Genomic DNA, 16,282 nt, shown 5'->3' on the forward strand with positions numbered 1-16,282 from the left:
ATTTTCTATGCTCAAGTTGAACGTTTTTAGTATAAGTAGAATTTGGTTGTTCGGGTTGGGTGATAGTGTACATTATACAAGAATCTACGTTCGTTAAAATATGAACCTAGAATTTTAAAATTTTCGTCTATTCCTAAGTATGATTATTATTTAATTAATGTGAAAATAGGAAAGATTAAAATAGAAGGATAATTTATCCTAAATTGAAATACATAAGAAATTAGGAATTTATTAAAAGTATAGAACTAAATAGGCATTGGCAGAGACTGATAATTTAACCCCAAAAAAAAGAAAATGAAGAAAGTAGTGATTTCTACAACAGGTGGGGTCGGTTAAATAAATTGGGTTTTCACATCAGGATTCCTCGGGAGGGGGCAAAAATTAGAAAGAAGGAAAAATTACAAAGAGAAAAAGGAAAACTGAGACCTTAATGAACAGTAGTAGTGTGTGCTGCAGTGGGTATGAGAGGGTCAGTTTCATGATTACTGCACAAAATCTGCTCCAAATTTGTCATCTTTTTCATACTCTGAGTTTCATCTTTACCGTTTTCACTGCTACGATGATTTTCTGAAGAAGAAGAAGACGAAGCTGAAATTGGCAGCAATGGCGGATTGCAATTAGAAGAAGCCTTTGTTAGTTGCATCGCTCTTTCAACTTGAACCATCCAATCTGTTGTGCAAAGTACATAAATCATCATCACAGCGCATGAACCTTGAGCTGCAAGCAATCCAATCCACAGCCCTGCAAATCCCAATTTCACTACAAACCCCATCAAAATCGCCACCGGAAAACCCACCAAATAGAACGACCCCAAATTTATGTTTGCTCCCGTCGTCGGCCGAGCACTTCCTCTCAACACCCCGCAGCCGGTGGTTTGTGGGCAGTTTCCCAGCTCACAGAGCCCCACAATCGGCAATGCCACCGCTGTGAGTTCCAAAATCTCGGCGTCGTTGGTGAAAAATCTGCCCCATTTGTGCCTCATCAAAGTGGTAAACACCATGGCCGCCACGCCGAGTGCGGCGGCGCAGGCGAGTGAGACGATCATGGAAATGCGAGCTTTGGCTGGTCGATTTGCCCCTAATTCGTTTCCAACTCTGGTAGAGACACCAAAGCTGAGAGAGGAAGGGAAAACGTAGACCAAAGAAGTGGTTTGAATCAAAATCCCCATTGAAGCAATTGTGGCCTTGGGATTTCCTAGAAGCCCACAAAGCATTATCATGAATTCGTACCACCACCATTCAAGGCAAACAGAGACACAAGTAGGAATTGCAAGAGAAAGCAGAGGAGCCCATCCATGGAGGCAATCCACACTTGGAGAAACCCAAGAATCCTTGTAAACTCCAGAGAAGTAAACGAAAGAAGCAAGGAACAAGAAGACGTTCAAATTGAACCAAACCATGGCAATGGCCACTCCAGAAATCCCCATTTTGAAATGCACAACCAGAAGGAAATTCAGGGGAACATGGAGCAAAACAGAGAGAGCAGAGCAATAAGTCAATGGGAGGGTAATGCTTTGAGTTCTCAAGTAAATTCGAAGTGGGTGAAGAAGGGAGAGGAAAATGAGGTCCGGAATTGAGAAGAGAATGAAAGTTTGAGCGACGGTAGAGATTTCCTCATCTTGGCCACACCATAAGAGGATTCTCTTCATGTTGAGCCACATGAAGGAGATGGGAACAGAAGAAGTGAGTAAGAGGAGGACAGTTCTTTGAAGCGTTATGCCAAGGAGTTTCCATTGCTTAGCTCCATAAGCTTGGCCGCAAATGGGTTCCATCCCCATGGCCAACCCAGAGAGAACAGAGTAACCAGTGATGTTAGCAAAGCCAATCGAGAGAGAACCCCCTGCAAGTTCAAGCTCTCCAAGGTACCCAAGAAAAAGCATGGAGATCATAGCTCTCGAGTACAAAAGCAGCCCTGTAACCGCTGTTGGACCAGAAATCTTCCCTATTTCCTTCATTTCTTCCACAGCCTGAACAAATAACGAACAAAAAAAAAAAACACAAAGTTGAAAACTTTAGTAAAGAAAGAAAACAATTTCATTCTGGGGTCGAGGAGATTCTGTTTATTAGTACGAAATTACCTCAGAAAGAGTTGGAAATGTATGAAGCTGAGCAAGTTGATCATCAGCAGGTTTGAGAAGATTGTTATTATGAAGATTACTACAATTAATATTGTCCAAATTCTTGTTGGGAGTAGCAGTCATGAGGTTGGTTTTGGTTTTGTAGTTAGGAGGAGATGGTTTTGGGTTACACATAGCTCTACCTATACCTTATTAGCTACCACAATCTTCTGTTCTAATTCCTTCTTCTATCTGATATCTGTATTTGAGGGATAAAATAGATAGATATAAGATTGAGAGTAAATGACTCTCTCTCTCTCTCTCTCTCTCTCTCTCTCTCCCCTCCTCTTCTCTCTCTCCTCTTCTCTGATATTTTTGTGTATTCCTTTGTAAGAGCTTCTCGAAATGGAATGATGAGAGTGAATGGGAGAATGGGTTTATATAATAAATAGAGGGATTGCCACCCCCCACAAAATTTCCTGCCGTCCTATTTTCGAACGTGTCTCTATAAATCAACGACAGTTTACAAGAAAGAAAAGGTTAGGGGCCGACTGTCCTTCTTAAAAGCCTTCATCAACTTTTCGACCCCATTAGCACAAAATCATACCATCACAAGAACAAACAGATGGGATATGGGGGAGCCAAGATTTTCAAACCTCTTTTATCTTATCTTGAGGTACAAGTGAAGGCAATTGAAAATTGAAAAGGATTATTTTGAAACCGCCACAAACCCATTTGGGAAATTTTATTCAATTGTGAGTAGTGGGAATTAATATTCATAATGGGAAACTGAGTGGATAATCTTTTTTAACACTCCAATGTCTTGTGGTTGAGTTTTGAAAATATGGCTGAAAGGGATAAAAGAAACTTATCTTGTAAAGTCAAGTGGACGAGGAGTTCGAGAAACAAAATTCTTTGAAATGACAGGGAGCATATAAACTGGTGGTTTATATTTTTCTTTTGGGGGTGCTTTCTCTGGAAGATTACTGGCTTATAGCTTCTATCATCTTCGTAGGCAAAGGAGATGTTTGCATGTTCAAAAGCAACATGCATGTCCGATTCTTGAACAACCCATGTGGGAAATCATCATATCCATTATTACAACCACAACTCCATGTGTCTGTAACAATTTCAACGAAAAAAATCGATAAAGTGGTTCGACTGTTATCGATCTTGGTCAAGAATGAAGGGGAAAAGAGAACAAAATATGTTCTGAAACAACTTTATCCTTGATATTCTGTGGTGACGGTTCATGTTGTTCTTCACAGATTTTGGTTTGGTCGTGGGGATGAGATAAAAAGGAGTGAAGGATGTGGATTGGGAGGAATAATATTTAACATATACTTGAAATGGGTTAACATCTGCACTCCATTTGCTCATTTGGACCTATTATTATTCCAGGTGGGTAACTTGGGCTTAGAGCAGATAAACCAGGGGAGGAGTAGTGAATTTCTCAGGGTCAAATCCACCACAGGATGCTTAGAAATGCAAAAAGAGGAAGGAAAGGGCGTGGAAAAAAATCCCCCCCAAGAACTGTTTGTCATCTTATTTGGTTGGTTTTAGAGGATTAAATAGAAACAGGATTCTTCATGGGTGTGGTGCTGCAAGAGGGCATAAGAATGGGACCACCTGATGGTATGTTAATGGGGAAGGTGACAGTGGAATGGCTGTATGAAGGAGCAGATGGGAGAAAGGGAACACACAGATTTAGGTGCTCCAATTACAACCATTAAATATGTATCCCTTTTCTCCCTACAGAGATGAGTCTGTCTCTCTAGAGGGAAGAGCAGCTGGGGGACTGTGTCCTTACCTGAGGCACAGAACCCTATCATCATCACCCAGCCACCCACCCAGCCACCCTCTGAGCAGCAACAGCAGCAGCAGCAGCTGCTGCACAAGGACCAGTTTTTCCTTCGTATAGGATATTACATCTCTGAAACTCATAACACAATCCAATGTCAGATCCCATGTGTCTTTGGCTCTATCAGTTGATATGGGTGAAAGGTAAGTATCAAGCAACAGAACCCTCTGGACAAAAACAAATAAATTCAAGTAAGAAAAGATAAAAAAAAATTATAAAAGGAAAAAAAAAAAAACAGGTCGGTAAGTACACTACAGATTGAATTTTTTTGCAGTTTGGGGAAGCAAAATTGGTGGGGGGAGGGGTCCATAAAATTCTAGATCCCAAACAGGATTGAAGCAAAAGAAGTTGAGAAGCAGCAAAAAGTATCACATGTTGATGCCCATGCACTTGTTCCCTTCCTCATCAATCAGAAAGCAAATTAATCAATACCAAGTTGTTCTAATGGAGATCATACAGAATTTTGATTGGCATCATGGCAAACAGGTAATAATAAATGCCAAAACAAGTTTCTCGAAAACGATCTGCAGAAGTTGACAAGACGGAAACTTGACACCAATAATAAAGATTATACCCTTCCAGACACTGGAATAGATTCACCATCGTTCCTCCATACCAAGCTCTCTTCGTTCTTTTCAATTGAAAATTTGATTCTATAACAAGATTCTAAACAACTTATTAGACCTAACATCTCCTTTCACCACACATGAAAAAAAAATGTATTTAACTGGATAGCACTCATGCTTTCTTCATCAATGGCAGTATCTTTTCTGGAATGAAAATGTATTAATTGTATTCCCACTGTGTTTTCTGAATTCAAGCACTGATTATGTTATCACTTAAAAAGAATTTTATTCTGTAGTTATGCTCTCTCCATTTAAGATGGCCAAAGAACAAAGGAATATTACCCTCCAAACAACCATTTCATGATACTTCTCATCATACATTTCAGGAAGCATAGAAAACCACATTAGTTGGTCAATGGAATCAAACATGGGGAACTTATTCTAACGTGTAGATGCAAGATCAGAGAGAAGCTAAAATGAACATTTAATAACAATAAAACCAATTTATCCAAGCATACTGTCGCTCATAATCGCTTGAGCTTTCTTTAACAAATTAACTAAAAGCATAAAAGAAATGTCCCCATCAGGGTTTCAATCAGCGCAATGCACTAAATAACTGTTGCCCACCAAGCACATTCCAGCATACTCATACAGAAATTCATGCACAAATGAATGAGAATCCAATACATTGTGATTGAACCACCAACGCACTAAATATTGGCTTAGAAGAAAATGATACTTCATATGGAATAATTCCCAATCAGAAGCATTACCTTCGTTGGTAAGAAACTAGTCCTCGGAGTAATTTTGGAATCCACAGCTCAGGCTTCCCCACTTTTAACGCAAAAATTGTCATAAAGCAACATTTCCATGAGGTGGGACTGATGTTCATAAAAGCAAATTCCTCACTGTTTGCAGATAAGTTGTCTCTCTCAGCATTTGGTGACAGCTAATTCCATAATTATCAATGACTAGCCAGTATGTCTGCTTAATCAATATCTTGTTTTACCTCATCTGTCGCTTACTAATATAAAGCACCCATCAATGATCACACCAGCGCTCCCCCAATGTATAGACCACACCTCCTTCCTACTGAAATCTACTAAACAAGCTTTTCCAAACCCAATGCAATTTGCATCAAAATTCAGATCAATTATCTTGTTCATCATGTATGAGATGCACACCAACCAAGCTTTTTAAATATTCTGACAATCAACTAAGGGAACTTTTTAAAAGGGGAAACCCTGTATAAACAGAGTCTCATAATGTTTATTTAAAGCTGTTTACAAGTTTGTAGGATGAGTTGAACGGTTTTCCAATGAGATGATAAGTTCTATAAAAGAAAAAGAGAAACGGATATAGCTGATTACCTCATGTGAGGGTTCTGGGCTTCTGAGCACTAGACCGAGGAAGAGCCAAGATGGCAATGAGGCCACTTGCAAAGGCTGCAAGTGCTGCCAGAGCAAGAGCTGGAGAGTTCCCACCACCAAACAGCTGATCCTATGGTCCACATCTCAGGAACACCACAACCTATTATCAGAAACAATAAAATTAGTGAAAAAGATAACTACAAAATGGTTAAGAAAAAAATGGACGACAAGTTACTAATAGCATTCTACCACCATTTTTTGTTATGAGAGCCAATATGGTGATTGAAATTGTAACAGCAAGTCCACCGCTAGCAGATATTGTCCACATCGGCCCGTTACGTATCGCCGTCAGTCTTACAGTTTTAAAACACATTTGTTAGGGAGAGTTTTCCACACCCTTATAAAGAATATTTCATTCCCCTCTCCAATCGATGTATGATCTCACAATCCCACCCCCTTCGGGTTCAGTGTCCTCGCTGGTACACCGCTCGATGCCTAGCTTTGATTATTTGTAACAGCCTAAGCCCACCACTGGCAGATATTGTCCGCTTCGGCCCGTTACGTATCGTCCTCAGTCTCACGATTTTAAAACGCATCTGCTAGGGTGAAGTTTCCACACCTTCTAAAAAATCCTAAATTCTCCTCTCCAGCCAACATAAGATCTCACATAAATAGCTTTACCAATATTAGATCAATTAGTTAAAAGAATTTCTTAATGCTAGATGATGCAATCCCTCCACTGGTAAAATAATTGGGTTGCAAGTACAACTGCATATGCAACATTTTCAGGACATGACATGCACTAGAGACTAAATGCTTGACTTTTATTATTTAAATAAAAAGAAGAGAAAAGGAAAAAAAACTCAAGTGCAATCCCAAACAAGCTTTGAGTCTTCAGAATGTCTCATGCAATTACTGTCTCTCAACAAAGTAACCAGCCCCACCCTGCTGTTCTGTTCTGAAGCAGACAGAAGCACAATGTATGGGACCAAGAAAATAAATGGCTTTGTGAAACATAATTATCCCGCAGAATTGCTATACTGTTTTTATCTTTAAGCCAGAGATGTAAAACTAGACCACATATTTATGAGAAGAACTGTCCCTTCCTCAAAATTTAAATTGAATCATGTGGCATATGTTTATGACACAAAAAAAAAAAAAAAAGTTCAGCTAAGATTAAAATGTTTTACTACTATGGCCTTCAAAGTCTACCATATCTTACAGATAAAAATATGTTCCTGACAATGTTACCTAAGGCAACAGCCAAATCTTTCAGCTGGATTGAATCCTACAGAGAGGCCCACTAACGACCAAAAAGCTTTGAAGAAACAACAAAATGTTATGTCAAATCATTTTATTTCGATTACCATCCATTACATATTGGATAGTGAGTCCAGGACTACAGATATGGACGAACTCTAATCCTCTCCCTGTGATCTCTTCCACATGGAAATGTATATCATCTGCATCTCCAAATCTTTTCCCAAGACAAAAGGCAAATTGACCAACGGGGATATCCACAACTGGATTTTCAAGAGAAGTTTGTCTTAGTATGTCCCTGAAAAAGGCCAGTCCAAAATTGACAATCTTTCTCATTTAACAAAATCAAATGATTAAAGACAGCGCGCACGAACTGTAATGTTCCTTCATTATTTCAAAATAAAACCTTCAGTGTTTTCCTTCTTGCAGATACAAGTTGAGAGGACTCATGTTTTCCCATGTTAACTGCACTTATATCCCTTCCAGCAATAGAAGGTTCCATGCATTTCGTCAATGACTTTGGTAACAGTGAGTATAAAGACTATTTATAGATTACTTGTCCCTTTGATGTTGGTTGATATTGTGCATAGCTTCTACATAATATGAACAAACACTTCTAGTTTTAAATTTGAAGAAGGCAACATCAATCCTGCCTTGATCAAGTTGTAAAGATTCAACACGCGAGGAGTTCATGGCATATTGAACACTGTAATTAATCTGCAAAGAAGTATTCCAATAAACAAATAAAAGTGATGCTTATCTGAACCTCCGTCATGCGTCACCACAAACTGATTAATTTAATGTAGACTAAAATTTCCAAATCCAATATGACATACAAGTAAATTTATCCTTGAAATCTCCATGTTTTCATCTAATGGCAGTACTATTTGTGCTAAGACAAGAAAGAAGGGGCAAAAAGAAGTAAGATAAAACATGTGCGACCACATTTTATACAAGAAAGGAACTGCTACTGCCAAAGGGGCACCAAGAAGAGCAAAGATAATCAATGCAGCTGATACAATACTATTTGATGGGAGGTCATGACCTATGTAGCCCATTGTTTGCCTCATACGTAATGACCAAGATAGTAAGAAAACATAAAGCCATAAAAATATTAGAGATTCTCCATAAAACCAGCACCCACTTTCTGCACAGCTTCTCCATAAGTAATGAAGCTATTCCAAGGACAACAGAGTTATACCAAATGCTCCCATTCTGACTCCAGAACTATAACTCTGTCCTTCATTTGGCTTGCCACCATAAAGCTCTCTACCCATCCAATCAGTATTAAAAAGATAATAATTATAACTGGAAACCATGCCATCCTTGTCAAGGAACTGACAAGAAAAATTACCCGCATATACCCAGAGAGGTGCTAAAAGTCCAAAACCAAGGAGGACCTGTCCCTGGAAACTAGAGGTTGCTCTTGAGCTACTAATACACTAAAATATGTTCTAATTGCAATGAACACGATAAAAATCAAGAAAGCTGACTTCACAATTAACGGAACATTAAGAGGTAAGAGTAAACAGCAAGAGATTGTACCAGCCATCAAAGATCCAGTGGCATACCCAAAAACATTACCAGTGGCGATAAATAGAGAAAAATAAGCATTTGCCACCCGATTCCTTCAATAATCCTTACCTAGCACAACATTAATTTTTTGAAAACATACGTGTCTCAAGGTCCACACAACATAAGAGCTTTCTTAGGTTTAATAGAATATGTCACAGCCACAAGCAGGTACCACAAATGATCGCTTTGGTTAGAACAATAAACTTTCAAGATTCACATTAATTTATCATTACAGAACAAATATTTTATACGCGACTAACTTGTTAAAAGCTTCTGCAGTTTGGCACAGTTTAAGAATTTAAACTCCCTTGGTTTTATGGAATCGCGATTTCTACCTTTAGTTTTTCTGACTACATACAAAAATAATGGAACAAGCGGGGAAACTTAGAGATTAATAATGACATACATTGGAATTATAACGGAGAAATCACAATATAAACACACACTACCAGCCTTAATCCTAAAATTAGTAGCATATTACTTCAGTAAATTGGAAGGCATCCTAACAACAGTTGAAGGAAGCTAAACATTTTCAACTAATGATACACTAACAGAGGTATCAAAGTTCAAACGTCATACCAAACAACATAGCGATAAGAAGAGGTTTAGCGACGACGAGAATCCGCAAACCAAACACAAAGAATCCAATCGCACGAGGCCTAACGTGACCACGAAGAATCCAACCCAATCACAAAGAATCCAATCGCACGAGGCCTAACGTGACCACGAAGAATCCAACCCAATCACAAAGAATCCGTATCGGCTGGTGCAGCGATCGCTCATGTGACCAACGAGCGACTGGACAAAGAGGCCGAAAACCTGTCCACAGAGCCACATGAGACTAGACCAAGCGTGAGGAACACCGATCCCATGCGGGGTCGTTCATATGAGAATTAATGGTCACGTAATGGACATATGAGACTCTAACAAACTTTCAAAGGGATCAACTTAATTAGGTATGACCAATCCCATGTGGGGTCGGTCATATAGACGATATGTGTCATAATCGCACTCTCACTACTGAAATACCCATCGACTACGTATGCTCAAATCTCGAGCCCTACTTTAAAAAAACTTTAGAAAACGGGACAGAGGAGAATCTGATTTGTCTCAAATCGAAGAAAGCAACGTTTTAGGGTATATATATATATATACGGTTTAGATAACATATAATTCGATGTAAGAAGAATTGATGACTATTTTAGAATACATTATGAGGCATTTCAGGTTTATCAGACCTAGACATGATTCTACCGAAATGTTATACACCATAAAAATGATAAATGAAAGTAATAAAAAAATACAATGCAAATGCAAGGAGATTGACATGCGCTATAGACAACTGACAATGGGTAATCCTATCATGAGTTTTAGCTAACCACGTTTAGAGTTGTCCATATTATCGAGGCGGACCCCACAAGGATGATCGTACATGGGGTTGGCCTCTTAAGCCTCAATCGACCCTCGAGGTCGTGCTCGAGCTAATGGGCTTAATTCGCTCTTGTTCGGGTCACTTACCTCATTTTTAGGCTTTGAATTTTGTATGTTTTAGATGCATCATTTGTCCATATGTTAGGATTTGGTTAATAGAAAAGCACATTGGTGGGCTTAGGGGACAGAAGGAGCCATGACCCTAGCAAGGAGGTTGAGCCCATTGACATTTCCGGCGCTCACACAGTCCACGCCACGTCATGCAAATGTAAACAAGTAAACAACAAACACGAACCACCGTTTCCACCTTCCACGAAGCCAAGGGCTAAAATTATCCAAATAATTGTTTGTATTATATTATTATGTGATTCTTCTTATACCCAAAAATACAATCATATTGTTATTTATATTGTTAGATTAAAACAAATCAAATGAACCGAACAACTCAGACTACTCAACTCTAACCGTCAATTTGAGTTAGGTTCATTTTTTAAAAATTTAAATATTTGGTTCAATTCATAAATCATTAACATTTCTGTCCATCAATTCAATCAACCAAAAAATAAAATTTACTGTCTAATAGTTATGATAATTAAAAATACTTAATATTACTAACAGATGTTAGTGTTACATTGTGACATATGAATGTTTGATATTTGCTTTTGATTAAATTTTTATTATTAACGTAAATAACTATGATTTTTTAAAAAATAAATAATAAAAAAAATGAGAAAATGTGGAGTTTGTCTGAAACAATTCAACCAAACTCACTCGTATATATTGTTGGATGATGAAAGTCCGCTAATTTAAGAAATGATCATGGGTTTATAATCTAAGAATACTCTCTCCATTGGTGTGAGGCCTTTTGGGAAGCCCAAAGCAAAGCCACGAGAGTTTATGTTCAAAGTGGACAATATCATACAATTGTGGAGAGTCGTGTTCGTCTAGCACATACCCCTGATCTACCTTTTCTCTTTATATGATATGTATTATATTACAAAGTCAATCGAATCAATTTCTCATACCTCCTTCCAGTTGCTCTCCTACTTCTCTCGAGCACGTTCTTTTCACAATTTCCTCGACACCCATCAAGACTCCGTGTTTCACTCGTTATTTGGATCTTTAAAATAATTTATATACATACAAACAAATCTATATATATATATATATATAAAAGGAATATTTGTATACTTAGTAATTAAGCTAGTTTTTATAAAAGGAAATGAGGGCAGGGATCTCAAGAGGATATAGATGACGTCATTCAATCAGCAATTAAATATATATTATATATACACTCATTAGTCAAAGTGAGAGGTCTTATGGTTTTCACACCAAAACAAAAGATAAATTAAATTAAAAGAAAAAAATATTGAGATGGCTTAGTCGGTTATTATTATTTTTTTTCAATAAATAAATTTTTAATTAATTTTATATAATAAAATTTTTATAATTAAAAAAATATTTAATTAATTTTTAAACTTTTAGATAAATCGTAAAAATATGTCTCGAATAAAATTTTAAGCATTCAATTTTATTTACATGAAAAATTGTTTAAAATAAAATAATAATAATAATAATAAGATTTAATTACGTGTCAGAGGAATTGACGCGGCAACCCGACAAGCAGCGAGGAAATTGGATTTAACTCGAAAACCAACCGGCGAAGGCAAAAGGCATATTCCCAATTTGACGACCGCCATTGCCGAACCGACACGGCGCCGATACGCTCTGCAGCTCTCCACCCTCCAATCACCGGTTTACACGTTTCAGCTTCGTTGGTTATATAAATCCCCGAACCCAAACCACCTCCCCTGTTCCAGTTAACCCAACCGACCACCTCCCCTGTTCCAGTTTCACCGGCAGCTCCGCCGCGAAACATGGCACACCCACAACCTGTCCTTCCCAATTTCCACAATTTCCACGAATCCTGGCTCAGCACCCAACAATCCTTCCTCCAACAGCTTCTCGATTCCGCAGCCTTACAGAGCAACGACAAGGAAGACGCCCAATTGCGCTTAATCGCCCAAGTCCTCGCCCATTACCAGCAATACTACGACGAGCTCTCCAAGGCCGCCGCCGAAGACATCTTCCAAGTCCTCTCCGCCCCGTGGCTAACCTCTTTCGAGCGCACCTTTCTTTGGATTTCTGGCTTCAAGCCTTCCCTCCTCATCCGCCTCCTCTTCGCCGCCGTCAACGACTTGACCCCAGCGCAATCGGCTAGACTGAACGAGGTCAGAGCCGAGGTCAAGTGGAATGAGAGGGAGTTGACTGATGCTATGGCTAGTTTGCAGGAGACAATAGCGGCGCCGCCGATGTTGGAGCTGGCGCGGCGGGTCGGAGCTGGGAGGCTGGTGGATGGAGAGATTTGTGAAATGGAAAGTGCGATAGAGGAGCTGAAGATGGGAATGTTGAGGGTTGCGGATAGAGCGGATTTGCTGCGTGGGTCGACGGGGATGACGGTGGTGGAGATTCTGAATTCCGACCAGATGGTGAGGGTTTTAGCGGCGGTGGTCGGGTTTCAATTGCGGATTAGAAGATGGGGCCTTCAGAGAGATTGAATTTAATGGGCTCAACTCAACCAATACAAAGGCCCATTTCCATGGCCCATTTCATGCTTCAAATATTTTCAATTTTCTTTTTCTATAAACCAAAAAAAAAAAAAAAAAAAAAAAAAAAAAAAAAAAAAAAAATCAATTTTAAAGTCTTTTCTAATGAAAAAAAAAAAATAATATTTAAGTTTTATTTTTTTTATTTTTATTTTTTTAGCATTAAAATTGTGAGTACTTTAATTTGGTACTCATTACAAGCTGGAATAAGCCGTCTCTAAACTAATAGGAAGGGATTCCATGATTATTAAGTGATAGCGGGATTTATTTTTGGTTGTGTGTCCACCTATGCCCACCTAAAAAACCAGCTTAAAAAATGATGGGTCGGTTGTGGGAGGTGAGGATCCGTATCAAGTTGGAATGTCGTTGTTAGTTTGGTACCTCTAGGGCTAACAAAATCGAGAGTGCCAGATGCGAAATCATTCTAGTCCCAGTTGCTGAGGTGGCATAGTGAGAGGTGAGAAGAATAACAAGCAACGGAATATCCAGCAATAGTATATTCCGCTATTTATAGTATAATATATTCAAGCGTTGAAGCTAGTAGATCCAGAGCAAATAGGGCTTGACTTAGTTACTTTTGCAGTAGATTCTAATCTCGATGTTGATCAGAGGCAACTTACTGATGATAGTCGTAGCATCAGGAGCTTTCAAGGGAGGCAGACATGATAGTAGCTAAATTTCGTTATATATTCTTATGTTTTAATTTGATTAAACATTATTAAAAATATCCTCCACTTATATAGGTGATTACGAACATCGAGACATAGGAAGCTTCCTAAATTTCATTGATAGTTTAAACAACGAGAAAGAAAAAATTTCTAGTCACGTACAACGAACTAAGTCAATTTTTGAATTTTGTTTGAATTCAAAGATAGATCGAGAATATGAACACAATTTTTAGATATAATAATACTATTTGTTACTAACCAAAATATCAGTCGAATTTAATAATCTCAACGATTCGATACCATTCCTGATTACTCGGGAAATTTATTAATAAATTAAAACGAGAATATGACGTAAAATACAGTAATACCTTAGGAAAATCGAAGGACCCTATGGAGGTTGAAACTGGACCAAATAGATACCATACGCCAACGCCTTCAAACACGAATTAAAAATTTAAAAATAAAAAACTAAATACTACACATGATTTTCAAGTTCCCATGATATTGTTTCCCAATGTTTTAAATTATTAACATAAAAAAACATGTACGCCTATCTGGCAACAATATTTCTACACGCGTCCCATAAATAAGAATTAAATAATAATCATTAACCAATCATATTTTTGCTAATTTTACTTTTTTTTTTATATTATAAATAATATTTTTACACTATTAGCTAAATTAATAACAATATATATTATATATTTAAAAAAAAAAAAACTATTAATAAAATTTCATTAAAAATATCCCTAATAATATAGGACTAAAACTGTTAATATCGTGTTAAAAAAAATATCCATAAACGATACTCATCTATTTCAACTTATGACTCGACCCGAGTAGCATGGGGCACGTGGAATCCAGTGTGAATCAGCAAGGACCACCTTTCAAGGCTAAATACTCCTGGGTGACCGATAGTGAAGTAGTACCGTGAGAAAAGGGTGAAAAGAACCCCATCGGAGAGTGAAATAGAACATGAAACCGTAAGCTTCCAAACAGTGGGAGGAGACCAGGATTGTGACCGTGTGCCTGTTGAAGAATGAGTCGGTGACTCATAGGCAGTGGCTTGGTTAAGGGACCCATTAGAGCCGTAGCGAAAGTGAGTCTTCATGGGGCAATTGTGACTGTCGACCCGAATCTCGCTGGACAGTTTATTATCTTTTTTAATTTTAATTTTTTACTTAAATACACTCTCAATTATCTTATTTGTTGATTTTTTTTTCTCTCTTCTTAAATATCAAAATATTAAATAAAAATGGAATATTTTTTTAATGATAAAAAAAAATAAAAAAAATAAATAATGGAAAGTAAATTAAGTATTTGGAGAACATTAGCAGGAAGACGAATCTAGAGATGGAACAGATACAGAGAATGAAACCGCCCGTACTAAGTTTATTGCATCACATGTCGATCCACACTGCCACGTATACACCCCAGCTGCAGCCTGGACACTGGACACTACCTTTTTCTAATGCCATCAACCTGGACCCTTCAAATTCCACTGCCAATGTGGCTGTCCACGTCAGCCGCTGCCACCGCCGCAGCTCTGTAGTCCTGCCAACGAAGCAACCTCCTCTGTTTTCGCTTCTTTTCTTTCAAGGAAATCAACAATGGCGGCAACACCACCACCACTACTAATCTGCCAGTCTATAAATAATTCCCTCCCTCTCCCTTTCCTCCACTACCCCATCCGGGGATTGGCAGAGTGGCGCCGCCGTGACAAACCATGTCGAACCCATCAAGGTCGATGGTACACTCTGCTTCTGCAATCGAAAATTTCGGGAATTTTTACGAGATATGGCTCACGAGACAACGGGAGTTTCTCAAGGAGCTTCTCCATGTATTGCAAATCGAAGAACACGAGGAGGAGAAGCAATTGGGAGTAATCAATCAAGTTTTGGCGCATTACCAGAATTACCATGAGGAGATTTCCAAGGCGGCCGGAGAAGATGTGTTCAGGGTGTTTTCAGCGCCGTGGTTGAGTTCTTACGAGAGGACTCTGCTTTGGATTTCTGGGTTTAAGCCTTCGATCGTGTTCCGGTTAGTGGATGGGGCGGTGAAGGATTTGACGGCGGTTCAGGTTATAAGAGTGGAGGAGCTGAAGGCGGAGGTAAGGCGGAAGGAGAGGGATTTGACGGAGGCACTCGCTAGTTTGCAGGAGACGGTTGCAGCGCCGCCGATTGTGGGGCTCGCACGGCGAGCCGGGAGGCTTGTGGACGGAGAGATTTGTGAAATGGAGAATGCGATTGAGGAACTGAAAATTGGGATGTTGGGTGTTTTTGATAGCGCCGATTTGCTTCGTGGGTCGACGATGAAAAGGGTTATGGAGATTTTGAAGACCGATCAGACGGTGAGGCTTTTAGCGGCGGCGACGGAGTTTCAGCTGCGAATAAGGCGGTGGGGCGTGCAGAGGGATGTGCAGGGAAGAAGAACAACATGAATCGCCGCCAATTTGGTAGCTTTGAATGTGCGAACCAATGAAATAAAAATAAGTGAGCTTAAATGCTTTGATTCTCTAGGGGAAAGTGAAAGTCAAAGTTCCTAATGCAAGTGTCTTAAATTTAGTTTTTCAAGTCGTTTTTAGTTCAACAATATGTGTATGAGTCTACGATTCAAAGTCGTTTTTAGTTCAACAACATATGTACGAGTCTATGATTCGAAGTTCTGTCTTGTTCATCATTACTATGTGTATGAGTTTACGATTCGAAGTTCTGTCTCGTTCATCAATAATACTCATTAGTTTGATCTCAAGTCCTAGAACCTATTTCAAAGTTACAATTACACGACAAAAAATGATTCGTTGTTAGTCTGTCAATATTCGAGGAAGAAAAAAAAAGTAACAAAAGAGAATAAAAGGAAACTTGGAATAAGAATTTTAGACTCAACTTT

The 16,282-nt window shown here is 38.6% G+C and overlaps 3 protein-coding genes and 1 pseudogene across 11 annotated transcripts; 2 read left to right on the forward strand and 2 right to left on the reverse strand.

The window, feature by feature from the left end:
* Positions 1-203: 203 nt before the first annotated feature.
* LOC111804914 (protein DETOXIFICATION 48) lies at positions 204-9,403 on the reverse strand. 9 transcript variants are annotated; one of them, XM_087128698.1, is made up of 6 exons: positions 9,268-9,403; positions 5,854-7,830; positions 5,493-5,594; positions 5,257-5,391; positions 2,078-4,084; positions 204-1,966 (listed from the first exon to the last, which is right to left on the reverse strand). In XM_087128698.1, exons 5-6 carry the CDS (start codon positions 2,249-2,251, stop codon positions 428-430), a joined length of 1,713 nt encoding a protein of 570 aa, XP_086984824.1. In that variant the 5' UTR covers positions 2,252-4,084; positions 5,257-5,391; positions 5,493-5,594; positions 5,854-7,830; positions 9,268-9,403; the 3' UTR covers positions 204-427. The 9 variants fall into 9 exon arrangements, with proteins under 9 accessions (XP_086984824.1, XP_086984821.1, XP_086984822.1 ...); XM_087128695.1 differs by having other exon boundaries at positions 5,257-7,411; positions 7,520-7,830; XM_087128696.1 differs by having other exon boundaries at positions 5,257-6,013; positions 6,106-7,830.
* On the reverse strand, positions 7,837-11,998 carry LOC111805494 (sucrose transport protein SUC4-like; annotated as a pseudogene).
* LOC111805981 (protein ZW2) lies at positions 11,786-13,389 on the forward strand. Its single transcript, XM_023691292.2, has one exon. It carries the CDS (start codon positions 11,997-11,999, stop codon positions 12,675-12,677), a length of 681 nt encoding a protein of 226 aa, XP_023547060.2. The 5' UTR covers positions 11,786-11,996; the 3' UTR covers positions 12,678-13,389.
* A 1,564-nt stretch (positions 13,390-14,953) lies between these two features.
* Positions 14,954-16,144, forward strand: LOC111805819 (protein ZW2). The gene has a single exon (XM_023691054.2). The coding sequence runs from the start codon at positions 15,120-15,122 to the stop codon at positions 15,831-15,833; it is 714 nt and encodes a 237-aa protein (XP_023546822.2). The 5' UTR covers positions 14,954-15,119; the 3' UTR covers positions 15,834-16,144.
* The last annotated feature ends 138 nt before the right edge of the window (positions 16,145-16,282 follow it).

The sequence above is a fragment of the Cucurbita pepo genome, chromosome 11, assembly GCF_057944985.1.
Source record: "Cucurbita pepo subsp. pepo isolate OVF chromosome 11, ASM5794498v1, whole genome shotgun sequence".
In the NCBI taxonomy this organism is placed as follows: domain Eukaryota; kingdom Viridiplantae; phylum Streptophyta; class Magnoliopsida; order Cucurbitales; family Cucurbitaceae; genus Cucurbita; species Cucurbita pepo.